General features: G+C 34.9%; 4 protein-coding genes across 4 annotated transcripts; 2 read left to right on the top strand and 2 right to left on the bottom strand.

Annotated features, from left to right (window-relative positions):
* The first annotated feature begins 4673 nt into the window (after positions 1-4673).
* LOC119637206 (26S proteasome regulatory subunit 6B) lies at positions 4674-6404 on the top strand. The gene is made up of 4 exons (XM_038033069.1): positions 4674-4823; positions 4889-4972; positions 5042-5489; positions 5550-6404. The coding sequence occupies exons 1-4, from the start codon at positions 4800-4802 to the stop codon at positions 6221-6223; spliced, it is 1230 nt and encodes a 409-aa protein (XP_037888997.1). The 5' UTR covers positions 4674-4799; the 3' UTR covers positions 6224-6404.
* Positions 6405-10335: 3931 nt separating this feature from the next.
* On the top strand, positions 10336-16046 carry LOC119634550 (adhesion G protein-coupled receptor A3). Its single transcript, XM_038028783.1, has 4 exons — positions 10336-10540; positions 10602-10820; positions 10879-11092; positions 11151-16046. Exons 1-4 carry the CDS (start codon positions 10353-10355, stop codon positions 15927-15929), a joined length of 5400 nt encoding a protein of 1799 aa, XP_037884711.1. The 5' UTR covers positions 10336-10352; the 3' UTR covers positions 15930-16046.
* Positions 16047-16134: 88 nt separating this feature from the next.
* On the bottom strand, positions 16135-19825 carry LOC119634560 (signal recognition particle receptor subunit alpha homolog). The gene is made up of 3 exons (XM_038028795.1): positions 19614-19825; positions 18902-19549; positions 16135-18838 (listed from the first exon to the last, which is right to left on the bottom strand). Exons 1-3 carry the CDS (start codon positions 19728-19730, stop codon positions 17747-17749), a joined length of 1857 nt encoding a protein of 618 aa, XP_037884723.1. The 5' UTR covers positions 19731-19825; the 3' UTR covers positions 16135-17746.
* Positions 19826-21678: 1853 nt separating this feature from the next.
* Positions 21679-22426, bottom strand: LOC119639648 (protein transport protein Sec61 subunit beta). Its single transcript, XM_038037180.1, has one exon. The coding sequence runs from the start codon at positions 22315-22317 to the stop codon at positions 22021-22023; it is 297 nt and encodes a 98-aa protein (XP_037893108.1). The 5' UTR covers positions 22318-22426; the 3' UTR covers positions 21679-22020.
* Between the last annotated feature and the right edge of the window lie 2548 nt (positions 22427-24974).

A 24974-nucleotide genomic window follows, 5' to 3' on the forward strand; every position in this document is an offset into this window, starting at 1 on the left:
GCAATTTTGCTTGGAATTTATTTTATTTTCAATTTTCAGCTGTTTTCTCTAAACAACCAATAATGACGCCATATTTAAGCTCCTTTGCTTTCGTGCAATATGAGCGTAATTAACAGTTGTTGTATCTACGTTATTCTAAAAAACCTATGTCATCAATCCATGCTGAATGCTATCACATACGTGATGTGAAACTAACTGAAAAACAAAAACATAAGCTGAGTTTCAAATACGTGACTATCTCCCTAATTAACTTTCTTCGCGTTCTGACAGAAGAAATAATATAACAGGGGAGAAGATAGGGTTAATTTGGCCTGCCAACACTATTCTAGAGTAGCACGTTCTTTATTATCGGCCGCTTTTTATAATATATTTCGCGCTGTTTTTACTGCGAGAACTCGTTCATACGTTCTTGATTTATTGGTGTACTTTTTCATTGTGTCACTTAAATTATAACGATAATTCGAGTTAATACTTTGTGTGGAAGCTAAACTTGCAATATACGACATTTAGCGTGGTTATCTTTGGATTTAGTTATGTTTACTGTATTGGCCGATGTTTTGCTGTGTCCCATTGCATTATTCTCCTTCATATCGTTGACTACGGTTCCCGATAAGAAGATTTGTAAATTAATATTGAGAACTAGACGTGTATCTCCTGATTTGTTTGTCTCCCATGGGTGCATAGTTCATGCATTGGGATGACCAATGATGATATTACCAAAGTGGGTGAACAGGGGCCACTTTCGTCCCTTTCGCGTTATTCTGCGCAATGCAAAGTTAAAATTGAAGCGAATGAACCTTGGGCTACCGAATTGCTTTCCAAATACTTTTGGTATTATGCTGCGCCTTGCTCTTACCTATGGAACCGCAATTTCTGCTGCTAATATCAGTTTGGCGCGCTATGTGAATTGAAATAGGTCAGTATGGGTTAAATTTAACTCAATCGCGTCGCGTGGTAAAATTAAGGAGAAATACTTAAAAAGTATTGTTTAAGTCTCTGACTAGCGAGTAACACAAGCGCATAGGCTTTTGTTAACTATTGATGGTTTTTGCTACAATTGTATTCAAGCACTTTAATCAGAACACCGTTGACGAAAAGGAAGACGTGATTTATTGCTGAGGTGCTAATTTCGTCTGCTTTATTAAATTTTTAAAAGATAGTTCTTATATATCAAAATGAATAGCTGATAAACTAAACGTGTTCCATATATTAAGATGATTATAATGAACTGTTTATCCATATCAGTGTCAAATGATAGCATCATACAAAATATGACCCTTAGACAAAATATGCCAACATGTGTAACGAATCTCGCAAGTCATAGTCTATTTTAATAACACGAATGGGTGAACGGTGATTTCATGGTCACCAAGCACACATGCATCTATCGCAAGAACATAACCCGAATGTTAATTGCCCTTTTGTGAATTTTACTTACTATGGTGAGGACGATGAAATCTCCTATTGTTATGTCAAGTTTTTGAGATTGGTTTGATAATGCTTTCTATGTACTGGAATTCGGCAGAGGAATTGACCGGAATCTATAGTTGAGATGGCTTGCGTACGATGACTGAACAGATGAGTTTATGAACCGTCTTGAGGACGAGCAATTCACGCTTTATCATAATTCCTTAATCGTAACGTAGCATTCTCTTCTAAGCCCTCTCCTTTTCATCATATATATCAATGATCTTCCTGAACTCACTGAAAGGAATGTTTCTAGGCCGCACTTAATTGCGGATGATATTTTTCTATTATTTAGAACTGAGCGACGTTATCTGGATGCCCCTGAATCTAACATTAATCCACTTTTATTTGTTTCTTTTGTTTCTTTTTTTTTATTTATTTATTTATTCCACTTATACTAGAAACTCAACTAAACAAATAACAGTCGAGTTCAATTGGCTCTTAATGCAAAACTTATATTAATTAATGATAAAATTTAATATAAGTATAATAAAGCAAATAAGAAAAAAAAAAAAGAAAAAGAAAAAAAATGTACATGTACACTATCAGGATAGGGGCACACTTACAACCGGTACAGGACCAAATTGCAAATGAACCCCTAAACCATCGCAAACATGCATAAGCCTGGCAACCGATAATAAATTGTCAATAATTCATTTTCGAAACGTAACGACTTTTTAAGGATTAAAGCTAGTTTAAATACGACATAGGTAAATCGCGCGTATTAAGCAATGTTGCTTTAATGGACTTTAAAGAGTCCGATAACGAGAATAAGTGGTAGACGTCATTTAGGTTCTTGCAAACGACTCTGAGCGAATTGAACAGCTCATAATTAAACTTACACTGACTAAGCTTAACCAAGATAAAGTGCCTAGAGAATCGGTTAGGGACATTGAAGCCTATTTCACCAAGTAATGAAGGCGATTCAATGGCACCATTTATTACTTTAATTAGAAAGGAAACGTCAAGAACAAGCATACGTTTCTCAAGAGACGGTAGGGACAGCAGAAGCAACCTATTTTCGTACGGAGGAAGAGAGGCAACCGGATCCCAACCCAAATTTCTAAGGGCAAACAGCAAGAATTGCTTTTGAACAGATTCAATTGAATCTACGTAGCACCTACATGAAGGAGACCACACAACTGAGGCATACTCGAGTATGGGTCTAACCAAACACATGTACAGCCTTTTCGTAATGTAGGGATCATCAAGCTCTTTGGACCACCTTTTTTTTTGATGGGAACTTTGTGCGTAATTTATTCTAACAATATTTATATACCTCAATCGATTAAATACAAATTGGTCTATCCTCTCTTATGGCCTAGAAATTGTGTCCGACGCGGTGGCCCATAGTTTCGCTAGACAAAATTGTGCTACTAACAACATTGTTCGCTAATGCGCTTTAAGCTCTTTCTCGGAGACACACTCAGCCTATTCGCCTTAAGTCGCAACTACCTTCTTTTCGTTAGATTTGTAGCACACGTTCAGCCACTTCAACTATGTTCTAAATTTTCCTTTACTCATGCCACTAGGAAGCAGAAGGAGTTGCGTCGACCGATCCTTCGTAGTTCGAGTTGCGCGGTGGTGGAACTGCTTGCTACTACATCTACGCACCTTGCTACTAATAAGTAGGATGCTCGACTTTCTTTGTAATCTTGGATTTCCTGCGGCCTTCATTCCCGTTTACTTATATTTAGTCGGTACCGCTGAATGTTGGCTTAGTACTTATTGTTGCTCTTTTTAACGCTACTGTTTCTATTTTGCTACTACTTAAGGGCATTTCTTAATATTTTGCTATGCTATTTTTTTCCTAATTCTCTATGTGGCTCGCGAGCCAGTCTGTAACTTTTACTTGGTACTAGTTACTTCTACACATAAGTTATATTGAGTAAATTGAAACACAGTAATATTATTTTCCCCTTTTTTAATTCTTTCATCATGACATTGCCCGATGATGTTATTGCATATATTATATTACGCCTTGTATCATCTATCTTATATTCAGGAGATTACTTCTAATATACATATATTGGCCCAAAGTCGGGCTTAGTATGTTACATTAATTGAAATAAATAAATAATTTCCACAAGTCTGAGGGAACTGTGCACAAGGGCTCTAAATTGATGGTATGATTTATTATACAGTGAACTTAAGCGTAGTAGTGACAATTCACGTTTAATAATAGAAACGCTAGATATAGAAAAATGTTACAGCAAAGTTTGAAGAGCATTGATGGAAGCAACGGCGATCTCGCAAAGCGTGCTCACAAGCTAGCGATTAATTACTATTATTCCGTTTTTCGGGTAAGCAAGTCCAAAGCGGGAAATACAATTACAATTTTATAGGAAAAAGTAAGGAAACTTATCTATAGATAAACAAGTAAGAAAATTGTGTACGGTCGTGATCGAGTCTTTTATACCCATTACAGTTATATTAAAAAAAAAAATATGGAATGGGCGCGGTTGATATTTTTTACTTTCTAAATACAAGTTTTTGTCACGTAGGCGAGTGGGTCTTGTAAACGTGTCCTTTGATAAGTTTAAGTTACTTCTAAAATCTCTTGCAAATTTGTAGGCGATATGGTCATATTCGCTAATGGCAGAATGTTTAGAACAGATACTACACAGACTCACAGTTGGGCCGATGGACGTATAGGCATACTTTGATGCATTACGAATGTGGAACTGTGTGTAGCCAAAAATTTATATACCTTATAAGTGTTTTATAGCTGTTTGTATTGAAAAAAACTTAAATTTTGATGTACTATAATATTGGGTAGATGTGGTCAATTTTTCTCATTTTTGTTCAGGCCTTACGGCAACGCCCATAAAATATACGTTCAAGTAGAAAAAAGGCTAACAATATTGCAAATTTTACAAATATGTGTGATGAACTTTAAGTAAATGAAGAATAACAATCACATACGGTACCACATTTGCGACAACAATAACATATAATCTTACTTTTGATATGTAAACAAGAGCACGTGCGTGGCATATGTAGATAAAAAGTAAAATTTGCAGGAATAAACGCACGATACTACTTTTACAGCAACAAAATACGCACGCTACCAGATTTACAGCAACAAATTATATAAGGTATCAGATTTACATTCCGACTGGATGCTATTTTTAAAACAATAGTATGCAGCCATAAAGATAGTGTTTTTTTTAGCAACAGCTGTTAGAATGGTAATGTCTACAGTGCAATTAAATTTGGCAATACCCTTATTTTACATAGTCATTGGCTGTTTATGCCACAAATTTTTTGCTTAGAAAAAATTTTTTTTTCTTGTTCATTTCGTGCGGTTAAAAATATAAAGGGAAAGTAAGATGGAAGTTTTAATCCCCGAAAAGGTATGGAATATTATTTACTTAATTAAAAACAAACAATTTAACGCTTTGTTATACAAAAAAAAAAGGAAGATACATTCGATTTCAAATTAAAAGATGCTTCATGTGCGTTGGATGAGTTAGATATTGATGATCTCTATGTGAAATATAAGGTATAAGTTATTTGTCATTGGAGCATACGCATATTAGATTGTCATTACTTTTTATGTTTGCCGCGTTAGAAATTGCAAAAAACTTTGGAATTTCTGGAGGTACAAGAAGAGTACATTAAAGATGAACAACGTAACCTTAAGAAAGAGTATTTACACGCCCAAGAGGAAGTTAAACGTATACAATCTGTGCCCCTAGTTATTGGTCAATTTTTAGAAGCCGTTGATCAAAATACTGGTATCGTGGGTTCTACCACTGGTTCTAATTATTATGTGCGTATTTTATCCACCATTGATAGAGAATTATTGAAACCATCGGCTTCGGTGGCTTTACACAAGCACAGTAATGCTTTGGTTGATGTTTTGCCTCCAGAGGCAGATAGTTCAATTTCCATGCTGCAACCGGATGAAAAACCCGACGTTAGTTACGCAGACATTGGTGGCATGGATATGCAAAAACAAGAAATACGGGAAGCTGTTGAACTGCCTTTGACCCACTTTGAACTGTATAAGCAAATTGGTGAATAGATGAGAACGTTAACATTTAGATGAAAGATTATCAATTTTCATTTATCCTTAGGTATTGATCCTCCTCGCGGTGTTCTCATGTATGGTCCACCTGGATGTGGTAAGACTATGTTAGCCAAGGCTGTGGCTCATCATACCACTGCTTCATTTATACGTGTGGTAGGATCAGAGTTCGTGCAAAAATATCTTGGGGAAGGACCACGTATGGTACGCGACGTTTTCCGTTTAGCCAAGGAAAATGCTCCAGCAATTATATTCATTGATGAAATTGATGCTATTGCCACTAAACGTTTTGATGCTCAGACTGGTGCCGATCGTGAAGTCCAACGCATTCTGCTGGAATTGCTTAATCAAATGGATGGTTTCGATCAAACTACGAATGTAAAAGTTATTATGGCCACCAACCGGGCCGACACTTTAGACCCAGCTCTATTACGTCCTGGCCGTTTAGATAGAAAAATAGAATTCCCGTTACCAGACAGGCGTCAAAAACGTTTGATTTTCTCCACGATCACGTCAAAAATGAATTTGAGCGAAGATGTTGATTTGGAAGAGTTTGTAGCGCGACCTGATAAAATATCTGGTGCTGATATTAATGCCATTTGCCAAGAGGCTGGTATGCATGCCGTAAGAGAAAATCGTTATATCGTGTTGTCCAAAGATTTCGAAAAAGGTTATAAAAATAACATAAAGAAAGATGAACAAGAACATGAATTCTATAAATAAATTACTGAAATGACTAAATTACTGTATTAAATATGGAATATTACGCAAATAATTTCTAATATATCCTTTTTTTTTTCAATCTGATTTGACACGATAACAAAAAAATTATAGCGGAGTTTGGTAAAGAGCTAAAGTGGTTAAGTGGCGAATGCATGAAAGATGAATTAGTAACTTTGAAGATTTTTTTGCAATTTCCAAAAATACGTATCCGCAAACTCAAAACTTTTACACGTCGTGAAAACACAAAACACCAGTACTCGCATAAAACTGAAAACGAAAATTGTAAAACAAAGCTACGAGTAATCCCTAATTACGACAGATATCTATAACTATTCTAGACTGCGCACAAGTATTTATCATAACTACCGCAAAAATACGTTATAAAGTAACATATACGGAAGAAAAACGTTTATAACCTTGATATTGTTGCGGCAGGTGTAGTGAATTAAAATAAACGTTATTGTAGAAATATCGTCACGAACTCGTAAAATGACTTGCAAAAAAGCCATAGTAGCAATTAGAGAACCTAAGCCGAAAGCTGCGGATCTTTTTATTGACGACATCAATTCCTCTGCGTAGAATCAATTCAATAATGACAATTTTGAATTTTTCCCTAAAGTGCTTGGGACTGTCGGTTTTCTACAACCAACGTCTCTCCTCCGCAAATGAGATCACTATTAATCCAAAATAAAAACATTCTAAATACCTCTACTTCTAATCCTTAAGTACAGACTTCACTTCTAATTCTATCGAAGGTTTCAGACTCTTTTAATCCATGTTTATAATTTCTGTCTTTTTCAAATTAAATAACATAACAGTGAAAAGTCGTCTAAAGTTGCTTGCCGATAACTCTAAAATGATTTCGCTTAAAATATTTGTTTGCAGAAAGGATAAAGCAATTTATGCTTGTTTAAGCGGGCTCTTTCAATAACCCTTGAGATCGAAGCAAGTATACATCGCAAATCGTTAAGTGTAAACAATAAGTTAATAATTTGAAGAGTTTGAGTAATGACATAACAATAATAGCCTAATCGCGAGTTTGCTTAAAAAACAAGCATTCTTTCTGAGTATTTTTTTTCAAAGGAAACCTGCGAGTCCTTGTTAGCACCTATGCTCCACTTCTTAAAACAATGCAGAGATGGTTATAAATGCACCTTACACTTCACTTTCTTGCATTCGTAAAAAAGAAATGGGCACATCAAAGAAGACTATAGCCTCCTACATGATTATCGATCGTACAAAGCCAAGTATTGTATTGTATTGTGCATGGTAGTCCCGCATTTGTTAAAGGATTATGTTTAGTCACCTTAGCTATAAGTGAAATGGATTGAATTAATATAGATTATAGAAGTCTTTTATAGCCATGTTAAGAATACTTGGGCTAACAATCAATTTAGTATTGAGTGGCAATTAGTTCCACAACTTGATGACGTTAATAAAAAATAGTTTTAAAGATGATAAATACTTGAGGTCAAGCAGAATTAAATTCATTGTTCGCTAACATTTAGCGAACAGAATCTTCTCATATAAATAGCCCGGTGTTTGAGAGTGGATGAGCTTGTGCGGAAAGACTAGGTTCTTGATATTAAGGTACATGGGAAGATTGGAATTCAAAATCTTAAGCGTAATGCAAAATATTCTATCATATTGTCGTTTATTGAAGATACATTTGGTACACTCTGGTTGACGGCACTCTGCATTTTATTGATAGACGCCCAATATAGCTTACAACAGGCCAATTGAATTGTTTACTTGCAGTTAATACAATAACAGTTAATGCAATAAACGCAATATATATTGAATTGTCATACCTTGCGTGCGTAGTGAATTGCAGGGTAATTTCATTGCAACATAATTCATTGGTAGCCGAGTTCGCTACAGTACGTGTTCGCGCAGAATAACAACAATCTGTATTTGGTAATATTCAAGACATAAAATATCACGTGAAAAAATGTAAATCATAAATAATTTTAATGCAATTTTACCAACTTATTAAATATTTTTAAGCTGGTTAACACTGGACATAGCATTGTGCACAACTCAAATGCTGTTGCATATGCTGAAACGTTATAATTGATGCATCAGTGCTTTGATGTTGTCTTAGATGACGTGCACGTAAGGAATATTGACTTAATTACTACCATTGCTAAGGTATACATAAAGTAAGAAGTGAAACCACATTAAGACTACATGTAATATTGTCTTGTACAATTTCCGCAAAAAAGGTAATTCCTAATCTAAAATATATAAAAGTAATTGACCGCGATTTTATTAAGTTAATGGTTTGAGCAATAGTCGTGATGAAATTAATACGGTCAACTATGTTATACTTACTAAGTTGGCTATATGCAGAAAGTTAGGTTTTCTTTTTTCATGAACATTCCTCCTATAATGTATGATGACTTTTTAAGATTAACATGACAGAATTTCCATAATTCAAACTGTTTTCAATTATCCTGTTAGCAGCTGCGCGCTAATCCAATATTCTTACCGAGAGATAATGCAGGGCCTCGCCCCTTACAAAACAATTGAATATTCTTAATTAGCTTTTTAAAATAAATTTTATTAAACTATTTGAATCTTTCGATATTTTCCTAAACGTTATTCAAGGCGAACTTAACTTATGCGCTTCTTAAGATCACAAATTTTCAAATTCGTAACTATATGTGGCAGAAAGCACGGCCACTGATAATACAATATTTTATACAAACGCGCATAACTTCAATATTCACAAAAATTTGAAGTCCAAGGACTGAAAATTGTATAAGATCACTATTGCTTACATATATTATTATCACGATGTTTTAAGATCGTGCTAAATTGTGTTTCATTATCATTTCAGCTCTAATCATTGGTGATGTATGTTGCCCTTTTAAGTGAAATCCCCATTCGCCGAAGGATGGAGATATGTTGATTTTAGTAGAATGCTTGCAACGCCCAGAAGGAGATTGCGGAGATCTTGTAAAGCATATATATTCCTTAAAAGTATCAAATTTTGATTTGAACTAGACATATTCATCTCTCTCTCTGTGTAATGTCTGTAATAAAATTTCTTCTGCTCGCAATAAATAAGATATTGATTGATTCAAATGCAGCAAAAACGTTACAAGTTCTTCAAGCAGGTTGGTATGAAAAATGGCCCAGGTCGATAAAAGTTCCTAAAAAGCATAACGATCTGTAAAAAACAATTGGAAAAATTAACTCCGCCCATCAAGTATTATAGAGCATAAAAATTTCATTCTTCTTCGTTATGTGTTATATCTTTCAATAAAAAGTATTTTGTCGCCAAGCAATGTATAAAAATATAAATTTTCTAAAAAACCAACTGACAAACTTATAATTTCTTATCATTAACAGTTAATTTTATAGCATAGTTTTACTTATGGGCGAAAAATGTTTAAACAGTTAAAGATTTAATGTTTTTTATAAAATAACTTTACTTTCTTTTTAATTGTGTGCTGCATTATCGACCACTTACCTCTCTAAATTGATCTCACAAAAACAGGGAAGTCATGCATTACAAAATCAAAATCGTTGAAAATGAGTCTATGAAACGAAAACAAAAATTTCAACTTCTATAGAATATAATTTCATTTAATATCTTTGGTAAGAAAAAATCGGGAGTTTTAGCTTGATTAATGAAAATGGCCAAAATCATTGAATAATAAGAATGATGATAAAGCAATGAAGACAGTTAAAATTTAGAGTTGGAAAGATAAGTTAAAATACGTAATAAACTTTCGGACACTTATCAAAATCTAAATATTGTTTATACATTTATTTCTTAATGCATGGTATTTTATTTGCTTCAGCGAAATAATATTTCGTTATAATTAATCTATTAGTAGTATTAGTAGAAACCATATGTACCTAATTTCTGTTTTATGTCACTATCATCTCTGAGTAACTGTTTACATTGCAACGATTTGTTGTTAGATTTTTGACATTTGTTTCTTTTTCTTTATTATAGTTTTGTGGCTTCCTTCCAATTGTTTTAATTGATATAGTTACATATATAATAATTTGTAATGAATGGATAAACATTAAAAAAAGAAAATATAATAAATGAAAAACTGCATTCTCCGGAGCACAAAGAGAAAAAATGGTAAAATATTCTAAATATGCGGCGATGTTATGGTGGAGCACACTTTTTATTGCATGGCAATTAATTGATTGCAAATGTCCTGAAAAATGCATTTGCAAGAATAATACGGAGACGACCTGGAGTTTGCGAGCAAAATGTGGTGGCGCCGAAGAACGTTTAAGCAATTTTCAGCTGTTGGATTTCGAAGAAGATTCTGCCAATGTAGTAGTTTTGTAAGCTCTATTATTTAATGAAAAATGATAAGCGTAAAATTAATTTCTTTATTGTATTTAGGGACTTAAAAAAAAATGGCTTTGCTTCCATCGATAAAGACTATTTCCGTAATTTTACTGAACTAAAACGCCTAGATTTATCGAGTAATTTTTTGAAAGATATAAACAAAAATACATTTAGTGAAATACTTAGCAGTGTGGAACGCTTACTATTGTCCAATAATACTATTAGTCATATATTTCCAGGATCTTTCGATTCGTTGATAGATCTTAAGCAGTTGTAAGTATTTGACTAAGATAACTAAACAGCGAATTTAACGCAAATATATGCTTTTTAGAGATATATCCAATAATCCATTGGTCTGTAATTGTGACCTCATTTGGTTGTTGGGATGGTCGAATTCGAAATTGATAAGGTTGTTGCCGCCTCCTAAATGTGAGTCTCCCGAATATTTTAAAGGCAATCAATTGAAAAAGTTAAAGGTTGGTTTCGATTTGCACTGCGAGACACCGCTACAGCCGTTATTGGAATTGTTACCTAAACAAAATCAAGTATGCTTATGTTAAATTGAATATAATTTAATTTGAGTTTTAATTCGTATGTTTAAAGGTTGTTTTTGAAGGCGATGAATTGCTATTAAAATGCCGGGCTCCTCGCGTAGCCTTTGGTGGGCATCGCGATTCTGAAGATTTACCCAGCCGTGCAAATGTGTTTTGGGGTTGGTCTGATAAAATTTTATCTCAGAATTCCACGGAAGACATCAATTTCCGTGATCCTAGCAAAGTATTTAGTGATGTACATTTGGAAAGCAAACACACTCCCGATTCAGGTATTTTGGATTCCATCTTGCGTATTGCTACAGTGCGACGTAATCACACTGGCACCTTCGACTGCACACTACGATCGCCACAGGCCAATCTTTCCCATGCCATAGCAGTTATAGTAATTGCTAAGAACACACAATACTGCCAAGCAGTAAATATAAGAAGCAATAAAGGAAACTATCACTGGCCTCAGACGGTGCGTGGCCAAACGGTCGAACAGGTGTGTGTAGAAGATTCAGATACCGGCGTTATGGCTACCTATCATTGCGATGAACGCGGTTTATGGGTGAATTTGAATACTGAAATGTGCGCTTTTGTCAGCCCTATTACACGCTTACTCGAGCAATTTGCCAAAATGAATTTGACTTTGAATAAGGCCAACGTATTAGAAATAGCGCGTAGTCTTCATAACTTTACCCATATACCTGCTAATTTACGCCGCATACGTGACCCCATTGATTTGGAATTTTTAGCTCGTACTTTGGTTAAATATTTGGACTTTATTACATACCAAAACGAATTAGCTCGTCTTCTACTGGATATAGTTTCTCAATTGTTATTATTACCAAGTCAGACATTTTATGAAGCTCAGCGTTCATATCAAAGTGGTTTAAAACTGTTGGCTTGTGTTGAAAAAGCTTCGGTTCAGACTTCTATGACTTCACCAACGCACGATGATATGGAGTTTAATAATCATCTTATGATGATGCCACGAAGTTTTTTTATAGATTACTTTAGCATTTCTTCAGAATCTTTCACGGGTATTTCTTGCGTATGGCTACGAAGTGCAGCGTCAACTGCAAATGACTTCTCGTGGGGTGCAACCAGTAGTTCGACTTTCGAATGCAGTACTGCTAATGATACTTTTCCTACCTTTGAGCGATATACAGATGCCGCAATACAAGTGCCAGTAAGCTTATTGTTCAAGGATAAAACCGAGGCTTCCGTTATACAACTAATGGTAGCTGTGTTCCGTAACGCCAATCTGTTGCCTCATTTAAATGGAAACGGATCGATAGAATTGACTTCTGCCGTAATTGCTGCCAAAATTATCGATGATGAAAATTTCTCCAAAATAGAAGAATTGGAAAATAATCAAATTACCATAATTTTAAGAGTACATCCCTTTCATGATGATTTGGGTTCACCGCAGCCAGCTTGGTGGGATCCTGAACGTAAAGAATGGAAATTGGATGCATGTCAGCAATTATATATGCATCGCGGCCTGCTGATGTTTTCATGTAAACGTCTTGGCTATTACGGTCTTTTACAACGCACCGCCTATCTTAATGATTTTGCAAGTGACGATGCAGGAAAACGTTTCCATTTTTCTCCTACTGCTATTTACGTAGGAGCTATTGCTTTGTTTCTATGCCTGGCTGTGAATATTGTTACTTTTTTGGTGTTTGGCCGAGCTATACGCATTAATCGTCAACAGCGTCACACGTTTATCAATACTTGGTTAGCCTTAGCTTTTTTAAGCATAACTTTTTCGTTGGGAGTCTTTCAAACTGAACGACGCGACATATGCCGTCTATTAGGCTTACTTATGCATTATTTAAGCTTATGCGTTTTATTATGGTTGTGCGTCAGCTTGAGTACTATGTACAAACGCCTATCGAAACATCATCGGGGAGTGACTGAATCGGAATTGCCGAAAGAGGCTCGCTTGAAGAAACCGGTCATGGGCATTTACTTGGTGGGGTGGGGTATTGCCATGATTATCTGCGGCATTAGTGGAGCTGTTAATATCAATGAGTATGCTGCTTATTCATTTTGTTTTTTACATAACGCCTCTGCCATGAATGCTATGCTGGTCCCTGGTGGCATACTACTAATATTTGTATGCATTTTGTTCCTAACTATTTATTACCAGTTAACACAAAGAATGGGTACTCTAGGCATAATGCAAAATCATCCGCAGTTCTCCGACAACAATACTCAGGCCACAGAAAATATTGATATGGATTGGTTAGACTCTAATCATAGTCAAACGAATCGCCGTTCGGTTACGAACAATCACGTTCCTTCAGCTGCTAATAAGAAAACAAATATGGATCGTTATACTAGTCTGACGTTAAGCAACGCTGTCAGCAGCATAGTGGATGATTGCGAGCGTTCGAATATGGCTCATTTAAGAGCGCACTTTGTATTTTTGGTTTTATTTGTTACTGCTTGGCTATCGGCGGTGGCGTTTGTCATGCATACCGCCGAAGGCGATGATCTCGGCCATATGTACGCTGTCATTTTCGCAATATCATGCTGCCTGTTGGGTTTATTTATGTTGCTGTTTTATACCTTAACACGAAATGATACCCGATTTCAATGGAGTTACAGCAGATGCTGTTTAATGATGGACGGTGCGCGAACTTACGCGGACAGCTCTTGCAATGAAGCAGTGGCACCCTTAGCAAATTCAATTTTGGCTTATAAAGCATCGTATGAAGGCGCAGCCACGATGGCGACTGCTAACAATTCGGGCAATTCGCGTTCAAATTCACAATGCTCTAAACATCGCACTGGTAGCATACGCAGTGGTGGTGACGGCAACGCTGCCACTCAACATTTATTGGCAAATAGTGCAACGCCATTGAATATAACATCTCCACCAATACCCATCATCAATAATCAACATTTAAATTTGAGTTTAACACACGATATTCCCAGTGCTGAGATCTTTTACAATCCAAATCAGATAAATGTTGCGAGGAAATTCTTCAAAAAACAAAAGCGGTTAGCAAAACGCAATAACTTTGAATTGCAGCGGCAAATGGATAGGCCGGATTGTGGAGTGGGCGGCAATGCAGCGATACCTGATAATACCAGTGATGTTTCTTCGACCAACGGCAGCGGTCATTATTATTCTCGACGTCATAATGCCATGACAATGAAATTGTTAAGCAGCGGCGTGGGTAAAGTTAACAATACAAACATCAATTATAAACCTGAATACAATGTTAGTTATAAAAATCATCATCAGGTGTCTACGGTAGCGGTATTAGACAGTGATGAAATTGAATTAAATAGTACGTCTCCGTCTGACCATACTGTACGGAAACGGGCTAATATTCTATCTATGAACATTTACACAAATATACCCGAAACTGTGGAGCCACAGCTTGAGGTACATAAGGTTAGAGGAAGCAATATGAGTGCTGGAGCAGGAGGTGGCGGTGGACGCTCTTTGAAAACTTTAGAAGAACATCAAGAGGAATTTGAAGAACTTGAAAGCAGTTCACACGAAGAAAATGTTCCATTATATGAGAACACAAAAGGGTCAGTTAAAGTAAATAATTTGTTTAGTAATTCGTTCGTAAACTCCTGTGTGGAGCTTATGACGTCGACGTCTACATCAAAAAAGATCAATACTACCCCCGAACATGAGCCCCGATCACCATTGCTATTGGATCACGACGATAAAGAAGCTATGAATAGTTTGGGACTTCCGGCGGCTGCATCAACTGTTGCAAACTCATTATTTTTAACAGAAGATGAATGCGAAAAAGTTGAATTAGAGGAGGAAGGAGAACGGGAGCCTGCTTTACAACGTAACGAAATTTATGTGTCCAATTCACTGCAAATAACTACTCAAGTGCAATTAGTGGATGATTTTCCCGGAGTTTTGATACGGTGCACACAACAAAAACAGTCGAAATCCTTAAATAACTTGGATGATATTTTTAGTAATCACAGAAAAGTCCTACCCATTGCAAATACAAATGCTCAAATTAATGAAGTCTGTGGTTCCCACAGTAACCTTTTACTACCACCGAGTTCAAATGGTGTATGGAAAAAATGCCCTTCTTTAAATGAAGCGCTCAGTAAAAGTGCCAGCGAAAAGCATTTATCAACTTGCTCTTCTGCAACATCACACAAACACCTATCACCTGCTTCAGAACCACGCACGGAGGGCAATAATGGCGATATTGGCCTGTATCATTTAACAGGCGCTTGTACTCGATCAGTTAGCCCCGCTAATGAAAGTGATTTAAATTATCAAAATTCAGAAATAAGTATACGTAGCCATGGCCTTTATGCTCCGCAAGCGGATAATGACTTAACATTAATTGACGATTTTCGTTATCAATCATCAAATGCCAGCGAAGCTGAACTGGGACTTAATGATTTTGATGATGAATTCTCAGTATTTGGAGGACATGATTTTCGCAGTGAACACCGTGATAGCAGCAGCCGAAATCTAAGCATAAATGCCACCTCTATAGATGAACTATATGAAGCCATTAAACGTGGTAGTCCTACTTTAAACAGCGACAATGATTTGCAATTGCGTTGCTGCGGTGATAATGCCTCCTCGACCAGTTTGTTCTTAAATTCTGATCAACTTGTAGTGCCTAAGAACACAAAGACTGAAAATGACAATTTATCACCGCAAGGCAATTCATCACCTTCAATATCCTCCTTCCTACCATGTACCTCTTCCACTGTTACATCAATCGTCACTGTGTCAAAAAGTTTACGTGACAACCTCATCGAAGATGATAGCAGTCAGAGTAGTGTTATTTCTTATATAGATCCGAAAGTAGCTAAGGTTACTTCTAGCTAAGTAATATCCTATATATATATATATATTTTATCATTATATTTATTATATTTTGATAGCAATTGAGCAAAATAGAAACAAGCGTTTTCCCTAATAACTGCAACGTAAAAAAAAAAAAAATGTAGTTAAAGAAAAATACTAATAGCTTATAAGACTTAAAAGCTTCATTCATTACTTGATTGGATATTAATTGCACTACCAAATGCAGCTAGGGTTACGCAAGCGTACGAATTTAATTGCAAACACTTATTGTTATAATATCAGATCTATAACTTTTGATAATAATAAATGACTGATAGTATTAAGCAGACGCAATCAGTGTTAGTGAATGAAAGTATCCTAACTTATCGTTCCCTTTTCAAAATCTGGACATAGATATCAACGTCCCCCTTGATTAGCATTAAATATTGCCTTAATTTGATTATGTCCATCTGTTTTTTGTCAGAATTTTCAAAATCATAAAGTTTAAAATAAATAAAAAAAAAACACATTTATCTTGTACAATAGAACATTTCCATAAATCAAGCCTTAATCGCTAAATAATTTAAATAACTTTGAATTAAAAACACAGCAAACTGCAATAATCTACCAACATTCTGGTAACGGCTGATATATAAAAAGAATTGCTTACTGCAATTTCCGGTCTCTGCTCTATTATTGTCTTCACTTTTTCCGAAAAATTGACTACATCCGTTGCCTGTCATCATTTTCTCACAGATAGAAAAATTTCTCTTAGAATATAATTAAATAGCGTTTCTTCTATTTGTAGTAATTTTTAATATAATTGAGTTACTGAAATTTAAATAACGAATGTAGACCAGAATTCAAAATTAAAATCGTGAATATTTAATAGGCATCGAATTGAAAATCGGTTTGAAATCTTTGATAAATTACTTCTGCCATATCGAATTATTTATCTTCTCGAGTCAATTGAACTGAAGACCTTAAAAATGAATCTAGAATTAGATTACGTCATGTTATTAAAGTATATGCCGTCACGTTTAACGCAATTACAACAAAATTCTTGCGGTTGCCTTTAATTGACTTACTTCGAAAGATAGAAAAAGTCAATATATCTATCTATAATTCTGCATTTATCAGATTTCGATTTTAATGTTCCTGTATACGATCTGTGAGTCCTTTAAAGACAATCTAAAGACAATAAATGACATTTTTTACTTGTGGTATGAATTGGTGTTGAAAACACAGAATTCGCAATTAACTGAAGTATATCATAATTGCTTCAAATAATTTGAAGGCGCAACCCGCAATTTCGATTTTTGATTTCATCGAAAAAAGGCCGCATTGCTTACAAAATAGCAAATGATTCAAAATCCCTATTTGTACGCTATTTACCGAAACTTGTACCCCTAAATACATTTCAAATTTATGTTTTCCAATCATGTACCGGATGATATGATAGTTAAAAAACAAAAAAAAAAAAAAACAAAAAAAAAATGATAAATTTCAGTCACTGATATAGATTTAGAATTAAGTCTTAATAATCTTCTAGGTAATGAATAGTAAAAAAGTTTAAATTGTAATTATGTGTCGCATGTTATCTTTTTTTTTATATCCATGCTCAGTCACTTGAAGAAACGATGTTTTCTCTCTTCCTCTCTCTATCTAATTGTAATTAAAAGCAACGAATCTGATTTTCTCTACAAAAACATATATTTAGAAGGTTCTAAATTTTTTTAAACATATAATAAATGTACAAAAACAAAATTTATGCAAAACAAATCTTTCACTGAGATTTATGGGAGTGGAAAAAAAAGAAAGAAAAGCAACAACAAAAAACCAAAAATAAATCAATCACTTCATTTCATAAGTGAATTCACAACAGCATTCACATTAATCGCCTTTAAATCTGCGTACGTTTGGCCAGTACCCACAAATACGATCGGTTGCCCCGTTATGTAAGTCATTGATATTGCAGCACCCACTTTATCATCGATAGTATCGAATTTTGTCAGCACTATGCCATCAATAATGTGAGGATTGCCATCCGATGAATAATCGGCTAAAGATTGATTGAATTTTACTAATTGATCTACAGCTTCATTACCCACTAGAGCCTCGCCTACAAATAATACCAAATCAGGATCGTTTACTTTAATAAGTTTAGCTAAAGAGCGCATTAAAGGCTCGTTATCCTGCATTCGACCAGCTGTATCAACGAGAACTACGTCGATTCGTGTGTCGCGAGCAAATTTGATAGCTTCCATCGCAATGCCAGCCGCATCTTTTCCATAGCCCTTCTCATATAATTGCACCATGGAGCGACCGTCGTGCCGGTCTGCAGGATGCAGAGCATTTAAATGGCGAGTATGAGTGCGCAGTTGCTCAACCGCACCAGCACGAAATGTATCACAGGCCGCTATCAGGACACTAAAATCGTTTTCTATCAACCAAAAGCATATTTTCGCCAAATTTGTAGATTTTCCTACGCCGTTAACTCCGCAAAATATAATGGTATATGGCGTATTATTAGATTTAGCTTCCATGGCGTCACGTATTATATCCAGGCGACGTTTTGGTGATAAAATGCGTACCAATGACATTGTTAACGCTTCTTTAACCAAAGAAGCAACTGAGTCAAATGTACCAACAGATTTTCCCTCTAAGCTGGAAGCGACTGAATCACATAGTTTACCTGATATATCAGTGGCAACATTTTTGGAGATAAGATGATCTCGCATTTTATCCAAAGCCGGTTGTAAATCGATACGAGTTAAAGTTTTACTTCCAACTATACCCTTGAAATAAGATAAAATACCAGACTTCTCTTTGTTTTGTGAAACATGGGGTTTATGAACGACGATGTCATGATGCAGCCCATTAACATTATCATGCTCTTCATCACTATCTACTTCCAAATCTCTTATACTGCCTTGCATTGTGCCAACAATCTATATATATAAAATTTGCGAATTAATATTGAGAGAAATAAGATATTTCATTTAAAAACATACATTATTTTCCAAATTTTTGAATGTGACATCGTGCGGATTATCTTTAGAACGATCTAAGAACGCCGCGTCCTTGGAATTGCCACCGTAATCCCAAACACGAGGCTTTTTACCAGTCTTTTCACCTTTAGAATTTTTATGTTCGGCTGGAGGACTCTTTTTACCTGAAAACTTTTCTCTTAATTTTCGACGATTTTCCTCAATTATTTCTGCACTGCTAAGTACTTTTTCCATTGTTGAAACTTTAGGGCATTCTACAATGTTCACCTTTTTGGTATTTTCCGGTTTCTTAGATTCATTAGGATTTTCAATCATTGAAGCTACCGTCTTTTTCGATTTAAGAGACTCATTAAAAGAACGCATTTGTTTTGGTGCTTTGCTACTTAATTTGGCGGTGTTCTCGACAGCTTTTAATGTTTCCAAGTAATCCTTTTCAAACTCGTAATTTGCACTAAGACGTTCAGACGACGCTAAAATATGGCCGAATTTCTCTTTAAATGCCGCTTGCAAATTACTAAGTAATATATTTAGGTAAGGCAGTTGTATAACCTTTCGAAAGACTGCAGCGTAAATTAATTCAAATTCATTGTCCAATTTGAACTGTATCGCCAAATTATCCTCTTCATAATATTTAGATTCTGTATTACGTTCCTGGCCGCGAAATCAACGAATTTTATTTATATGTTAACATTTAATACTGACCTTCCTAACATACCTCTAAGATTACGCTGCGTATCAAATTATTTATGCATGAGTTTACATTTTCGCCCGTAGAGTTAAAACTCCACAAAACTATACCTCCTTTCGTAAAGATCACCGCAAAATCCAACATTTTAAAATTAACATTTATAAATAAGAGGAAAAATAAACCAAAATAAATCTGTACACGTCACAAGACGTGCCAACATGAATTCGTAGAAAAACTGCAGTCTCGTCTAATGACAAGTTGCCAATAGCATAATATTTGTTAATAATTATGGAAAGGATTGCCACTAATTAGATATTTATTGTATTAAATGAACTAAGATGGAAAACACAATGATGATTCGTTTATGTTTCCACATCTGGGAGACAGATTACACTCGCAAATAGTTGACGCCACAAAATCAGCGCTTGTCTGCCTTACCACATCAAAAGTAAACAAGTCTATGTACATGTAAGCAACTAACGTGTGCTTTGAATACCAAAAAGTAACAAATCAAACTGTGAAACTGAGTAACGTATCCTTAAACATAAGGGTGCAAAGAGCAAATCCCATACTTTGGAAAATAACTTTTTCATTTAAAAAAACCCATCATTTTCCGCACAAGTTCGTAAACAATTAAACAATTTTCCGTGATACGCAACTTTATTGCATTTATTTACATTGTTTTCCCATATATTTAAATATTTTTTTGCAGGATTGAATGCAATGCGAAGATACGTTATATCAACAGTATAAAAGCTACCTCGTGATCCCAGTTGTTCATTTTTTATACCAATCACCGGACGATGAGGGGTATATTCATTTTGTCAAAACGTTTGCAACGCCAAGAAGGAAGCATCACCGATCTCACAAAATATATATTTTCTTGATGAGCATCAAATTCAAAGTCGATCTAAGCATGTTCGTGTGTCGATGTGCGGAATGTCTGTTTTAAACATGTTTGTAAAAACATTGGAAGTTCTTGCACGCAGGTTAGTATTGAAAATGGTGCGAAATCAGTGAAAGGACACGTTCCACAGCACCACGAAAACGAAGAATACCTTTGTTTTCCAAAAGGTAGTGAAAATTTGATTTTTTGCTCATTACTCGTGAACTGTAACAAGTAAATCTATAAAAAATTGACCGTATATTCTATGCGCAATGTTTCAATACCTGTACAAAAATGAAAAGAAGTGACTACGCTGACCTAATATTCTGGTGTATGAAAATTTATTTATTTTTTCAATACCTTTATAACGCGTAGAAATAAGCTTTAAAAACCCCATAAAGTATATAAATTCCTGGCCAATGCTCCTAAACATTTACGCATGTTGCTCTGCCCATTTGACTGTTTGCATAACTTTGTAGTATTTATGGTAAACATTATCCCGTTAGCGAAAATGAATATATCGCCTAAAAATTTGCAAAAGAATTTGGATGTGACCTAAAGTTTTCCAAAGACGAGTCTACAATGCCCACACGCCTATGCGACAAAAACTTTTATTTTGAAAATAGAAAAAATCAGCCGCGTCCACTGCATGAAAATTTAATGCTTTTAGTTTTTTTGTCTTTTTTAAAATAATCGTGCTGGGTATAAAAGATTCGGTCATAACCGAATATAATTTTTCTACTTGTTTTTTCTTAAGAAATTGCTGAAAAATAGTAAAGACCTAAAACATTAACAAGCTGAGGTCACATGATTTTATATCAGTTTGGAACATTCTTCAGCTTAATTCTTTCGAGGTCTATCAATGCATATCATAAGAAAAATTTCCATATTTCTTCCAGTAAATTTTCTAAATTTATCACATTTATTCAATTGTACGAAACTGATTTGTTGCGAAATGAATAGCGGAACTTTTTGCGCTTGCAAACGTCTAAACAACGAATGAGAGTCGGATATATGCCTCATAAACTTTGTCTTCTAGTGAAAAAAAAAAAAAAACGAATTGGCTAGTGTATTTGGGACCCTAATTACAACTATAATTATTAAAATTATTCTCTAAAGTTAATAGAATTTGTATTTAATGCCCAACTCAATGCTCAATGAAAATAATTTTAGTCGATACAAATATTTCAATAACGAATTCAGCCGTTGACTTTTTCTTAAAATTTATTTTTTCGCGCGTACAAATAAAAAATTCCTTAATGCACAATTATAATCAGAGCTTGCAAATTAGCATAAGTTCTAAACAAATCAAACTAAGTCTCTTTCAATTTATAAATCAAAGTTTAACATTATAGTTAATTAATTATTAAATTATGAAATCTTAAATTAAAAGGAAATGTTTAAAATAGAAAAAAAGTAGAAAAGTTAATGGTAACTTTTTTTATAGTAAACATTTTGCTTGAATTGATGACGTCGACATTAGCGATCGGGTGCCACTGTAGTAGATGTATTTTGAAAGTAACCTGCGTAAATGTTTTTCATTCAAATCTAAGATCGATTGTATTTGCCCCAAATGTGCAGCATAAACACGGATGCAATGAACAACAGCGACATTACTAGAACTGGCACAGGACCAACTTTAATACCAGGCGAATCGTCAGTATAAAAACGCCACATACCGCCCGTACCAGCCCCACCTGTAGCACGGCTTTTAGCCGCACCACTGCTGCTCGTAGTTTTGCGTTGCTTCAAATTACCACCGGCACCAGCTGTACGTGGCGCCGATAATTTGCTGGGTGAACGGGAACCACTTCCCACTGAAGTTGCACTTGCTGGAGCTGGCATTTTTTTTCTAATCGGCCAAACACAACTCACTTTCCTTTAACGACTGATTGTCAAAACACTCACTCACTCATCAAAACGCGAGTAAACGAATGAAAGTTCTTTATGGCAACTGACAGATGATTACACGTCGAAAACACGACAAAACGATTTTCAGTGTTGCCATGAGTTCTATGATGTATATCTGTGGGGAAAATCATATGTAAGGAAGTTAAAATGTAATGGTTGGACAAAGTCTATACCATTTTCCTTAATACAATTTTTCATTTATTTTTTTGATAGAATAACAAAAATTAGATTGCATTTTTATGTAAGCTCATACAAAGGTCCATTTAAGATGGTCAATATTTTTGCTCACATGAACGCGTTATTCAAGACTTTATTAATTTTCTGTTTGGTTCAAATTTGGTATTTCATGTCAAATTGCTAATAGGGACGATTTTGATCATACAATATTAAAAACTCACCCTGACCTGGAATGGAGTTAAAAGAATTTACCTAAATCGCTGCCACCAACCATTTGTTACGAAGAAATATTAAAACTTAGTCCTCATTTTTCATGGGAACGGTTATACGGGAGGAGGTTCAAAATGACCATTCAATCCAAATTTTTCACATCAGTTTATTATGCCGAAATGTGAACATTCAGGGACTTTTAATGAGAAATTTAAAAATAGCAATTTTTTTTTCAAATAATGACTTTTAAAATAACGTTGCAGTTGCAAACGGAGCCCAATCGCGGTTGGTTAACTCCTGGATGTTGGTTCGCATCTTGGATATTCATATCAGCCGTGATACCAGCTAACGGGTGTCCTTCAACTGTAGGGATTTTCAATCCATCAATATGGAAAGATTGAATTTCGCCTACTTTGGCGTTAGTTGGGATGATATCCTGTATATAGCTGATGGTAATAATAAAGTTGCTTATCTAACACATACTATATCTGCACTCTTCAATGATTGCGTACCTATTAAGACATGTGCAGTAAGTTCCGCTTGAAGTGTTCGCTTGAATTCAGAAGGGCTATTACATTCCCCTAATGGAGCATGTAAAAAATGGCAGCGCTGCCCCAGTAAGCCTAGGCGGAAAGTCTTCCGGAGGTATGGGAATAGTGTATACTATATAACACGGTGTATGAAGCGGCAATGTTATTGCAAAAAGCTTCCTCCAAAAGCTCCTTCGACCATAATTTACTGCTGCATGAGCTTAGGTATTATTTTGGGTTTAGCGCGTTTGCAATAAGGTTAAAATATCAGTTCAATGTCCAATAAATATAGAGCAATGGAAGCTGTTACAAACTAAAAAATTAAACATTATTGCAAAAGTGTAACAAAAACAATCAGAATCCCTGCAATTTTATCTTATAGGGATTTATTTGGTAAATAATAAAGTTTTTATTCTAAACGGATTTCCTCACAATCCTACGTTGGCAAAGGAGAAGAGATTTTCTGCATGTTAATGTTACCCGTGTTAAGCGCATATCATAAGAATTGCTTTATATGGAAGCGTTATAGCTATCAATTTTTAGCAATAAAAGGTAGTACAATAATATTTTGGAATATAGTTCCCAAAGAGAACTTAATTGATTACATTAAAAACTTAACAGAAAACCGTTATACGACAAGCTTTCGAATTTTTAGTTTTCAAACATTTTCCACGCCATCTAGGCCCGAATGCAATATGTTGCCCATAAGCTTACTTGTAGTTCAACAATTTAAAGTAACGCGTAACGCAACAACTGTCCTGACGGACAGAATATGAAAACTTGCTACCTAAGCTTTAGCATTGGTTTGCCATTTTACCGGTTTTAAGTGAAGTAAATGTGATAACTAAGCAATTGCAATAATTTAATTATGTATATCTGCTTTTGAATCATTTAATTTGCTTAATTTAAGTGCAAATGAACGTTTATAAGGAAGTATTCTTAAAATCTTACTCGGGCAAGGTGAGTGCTGCTTTCCTCATTAAGTAATGATAGATATTAGCGCCTTATTACATGTTATTGCCAATAAATACTTTGCTGGATTCCGTTCGTATACTGACCGAAGACGAACATTGTTAGATATAATATAATTTTTTATTAATATTAATTACTAAATCGATTTAATGTGATTGAGCTGTTTAATCACAAGTCTAGACCACCATAGAAGACTAAAGTTGCACAAACTACCTTAATTCATTTCGTCATACGTCAGGCTGAACAAAGAAACAAAAAAAAAAATTCGAAAATTTAAAAATAACCTTACAATTTACAGAGTTCATTCCGTCTTAATACGAATCCCGAGAACTTTTCACAGGGTTGCATAAAAATTGCATGGAAAAAAAGCTACGAATATTTTCGAGATTTTAAAATGGGAATATTATGCTCTTATCCAACCACAAAATGGCAAAAAAGATTGAATTCCGCAACAGTCTTCCGTAGACTATATTATTATCAATAAAAGTCGCCAACGATTCAGGTTAAATTGAACATTTAATCTCATTAATAAATGTTAATAAAAATCCTCTTACTCTAAAGCGCTGTACGATACTTTTAACATTTTTAAACAAATTGGTATAGTGATCGTGAGGAAAAGATAAATAAAGATCGTTCACTTTTTATGTTTTCTAAACTTTTTTTTTTATTTTTTTTTTATTGAATACACTGAAATGCATACAT

This window comes from Glossina fuscipes, unplaced genomic scaffold, assembly GCF_014805625.2.
Source record: "Glossina fuscipes isolate IAEA_lab_2018 unplaced genomic scaffold, Yale_Gfus_2 0, whole genome shotgun sequence".
NCBI classification, from domain to species: domain Eukaryota; kingdom Metazoa; phylum Arthropoda; class Insecta; order Diptera; family Glossinidae; genus Glossina; species Glossina fuscipes.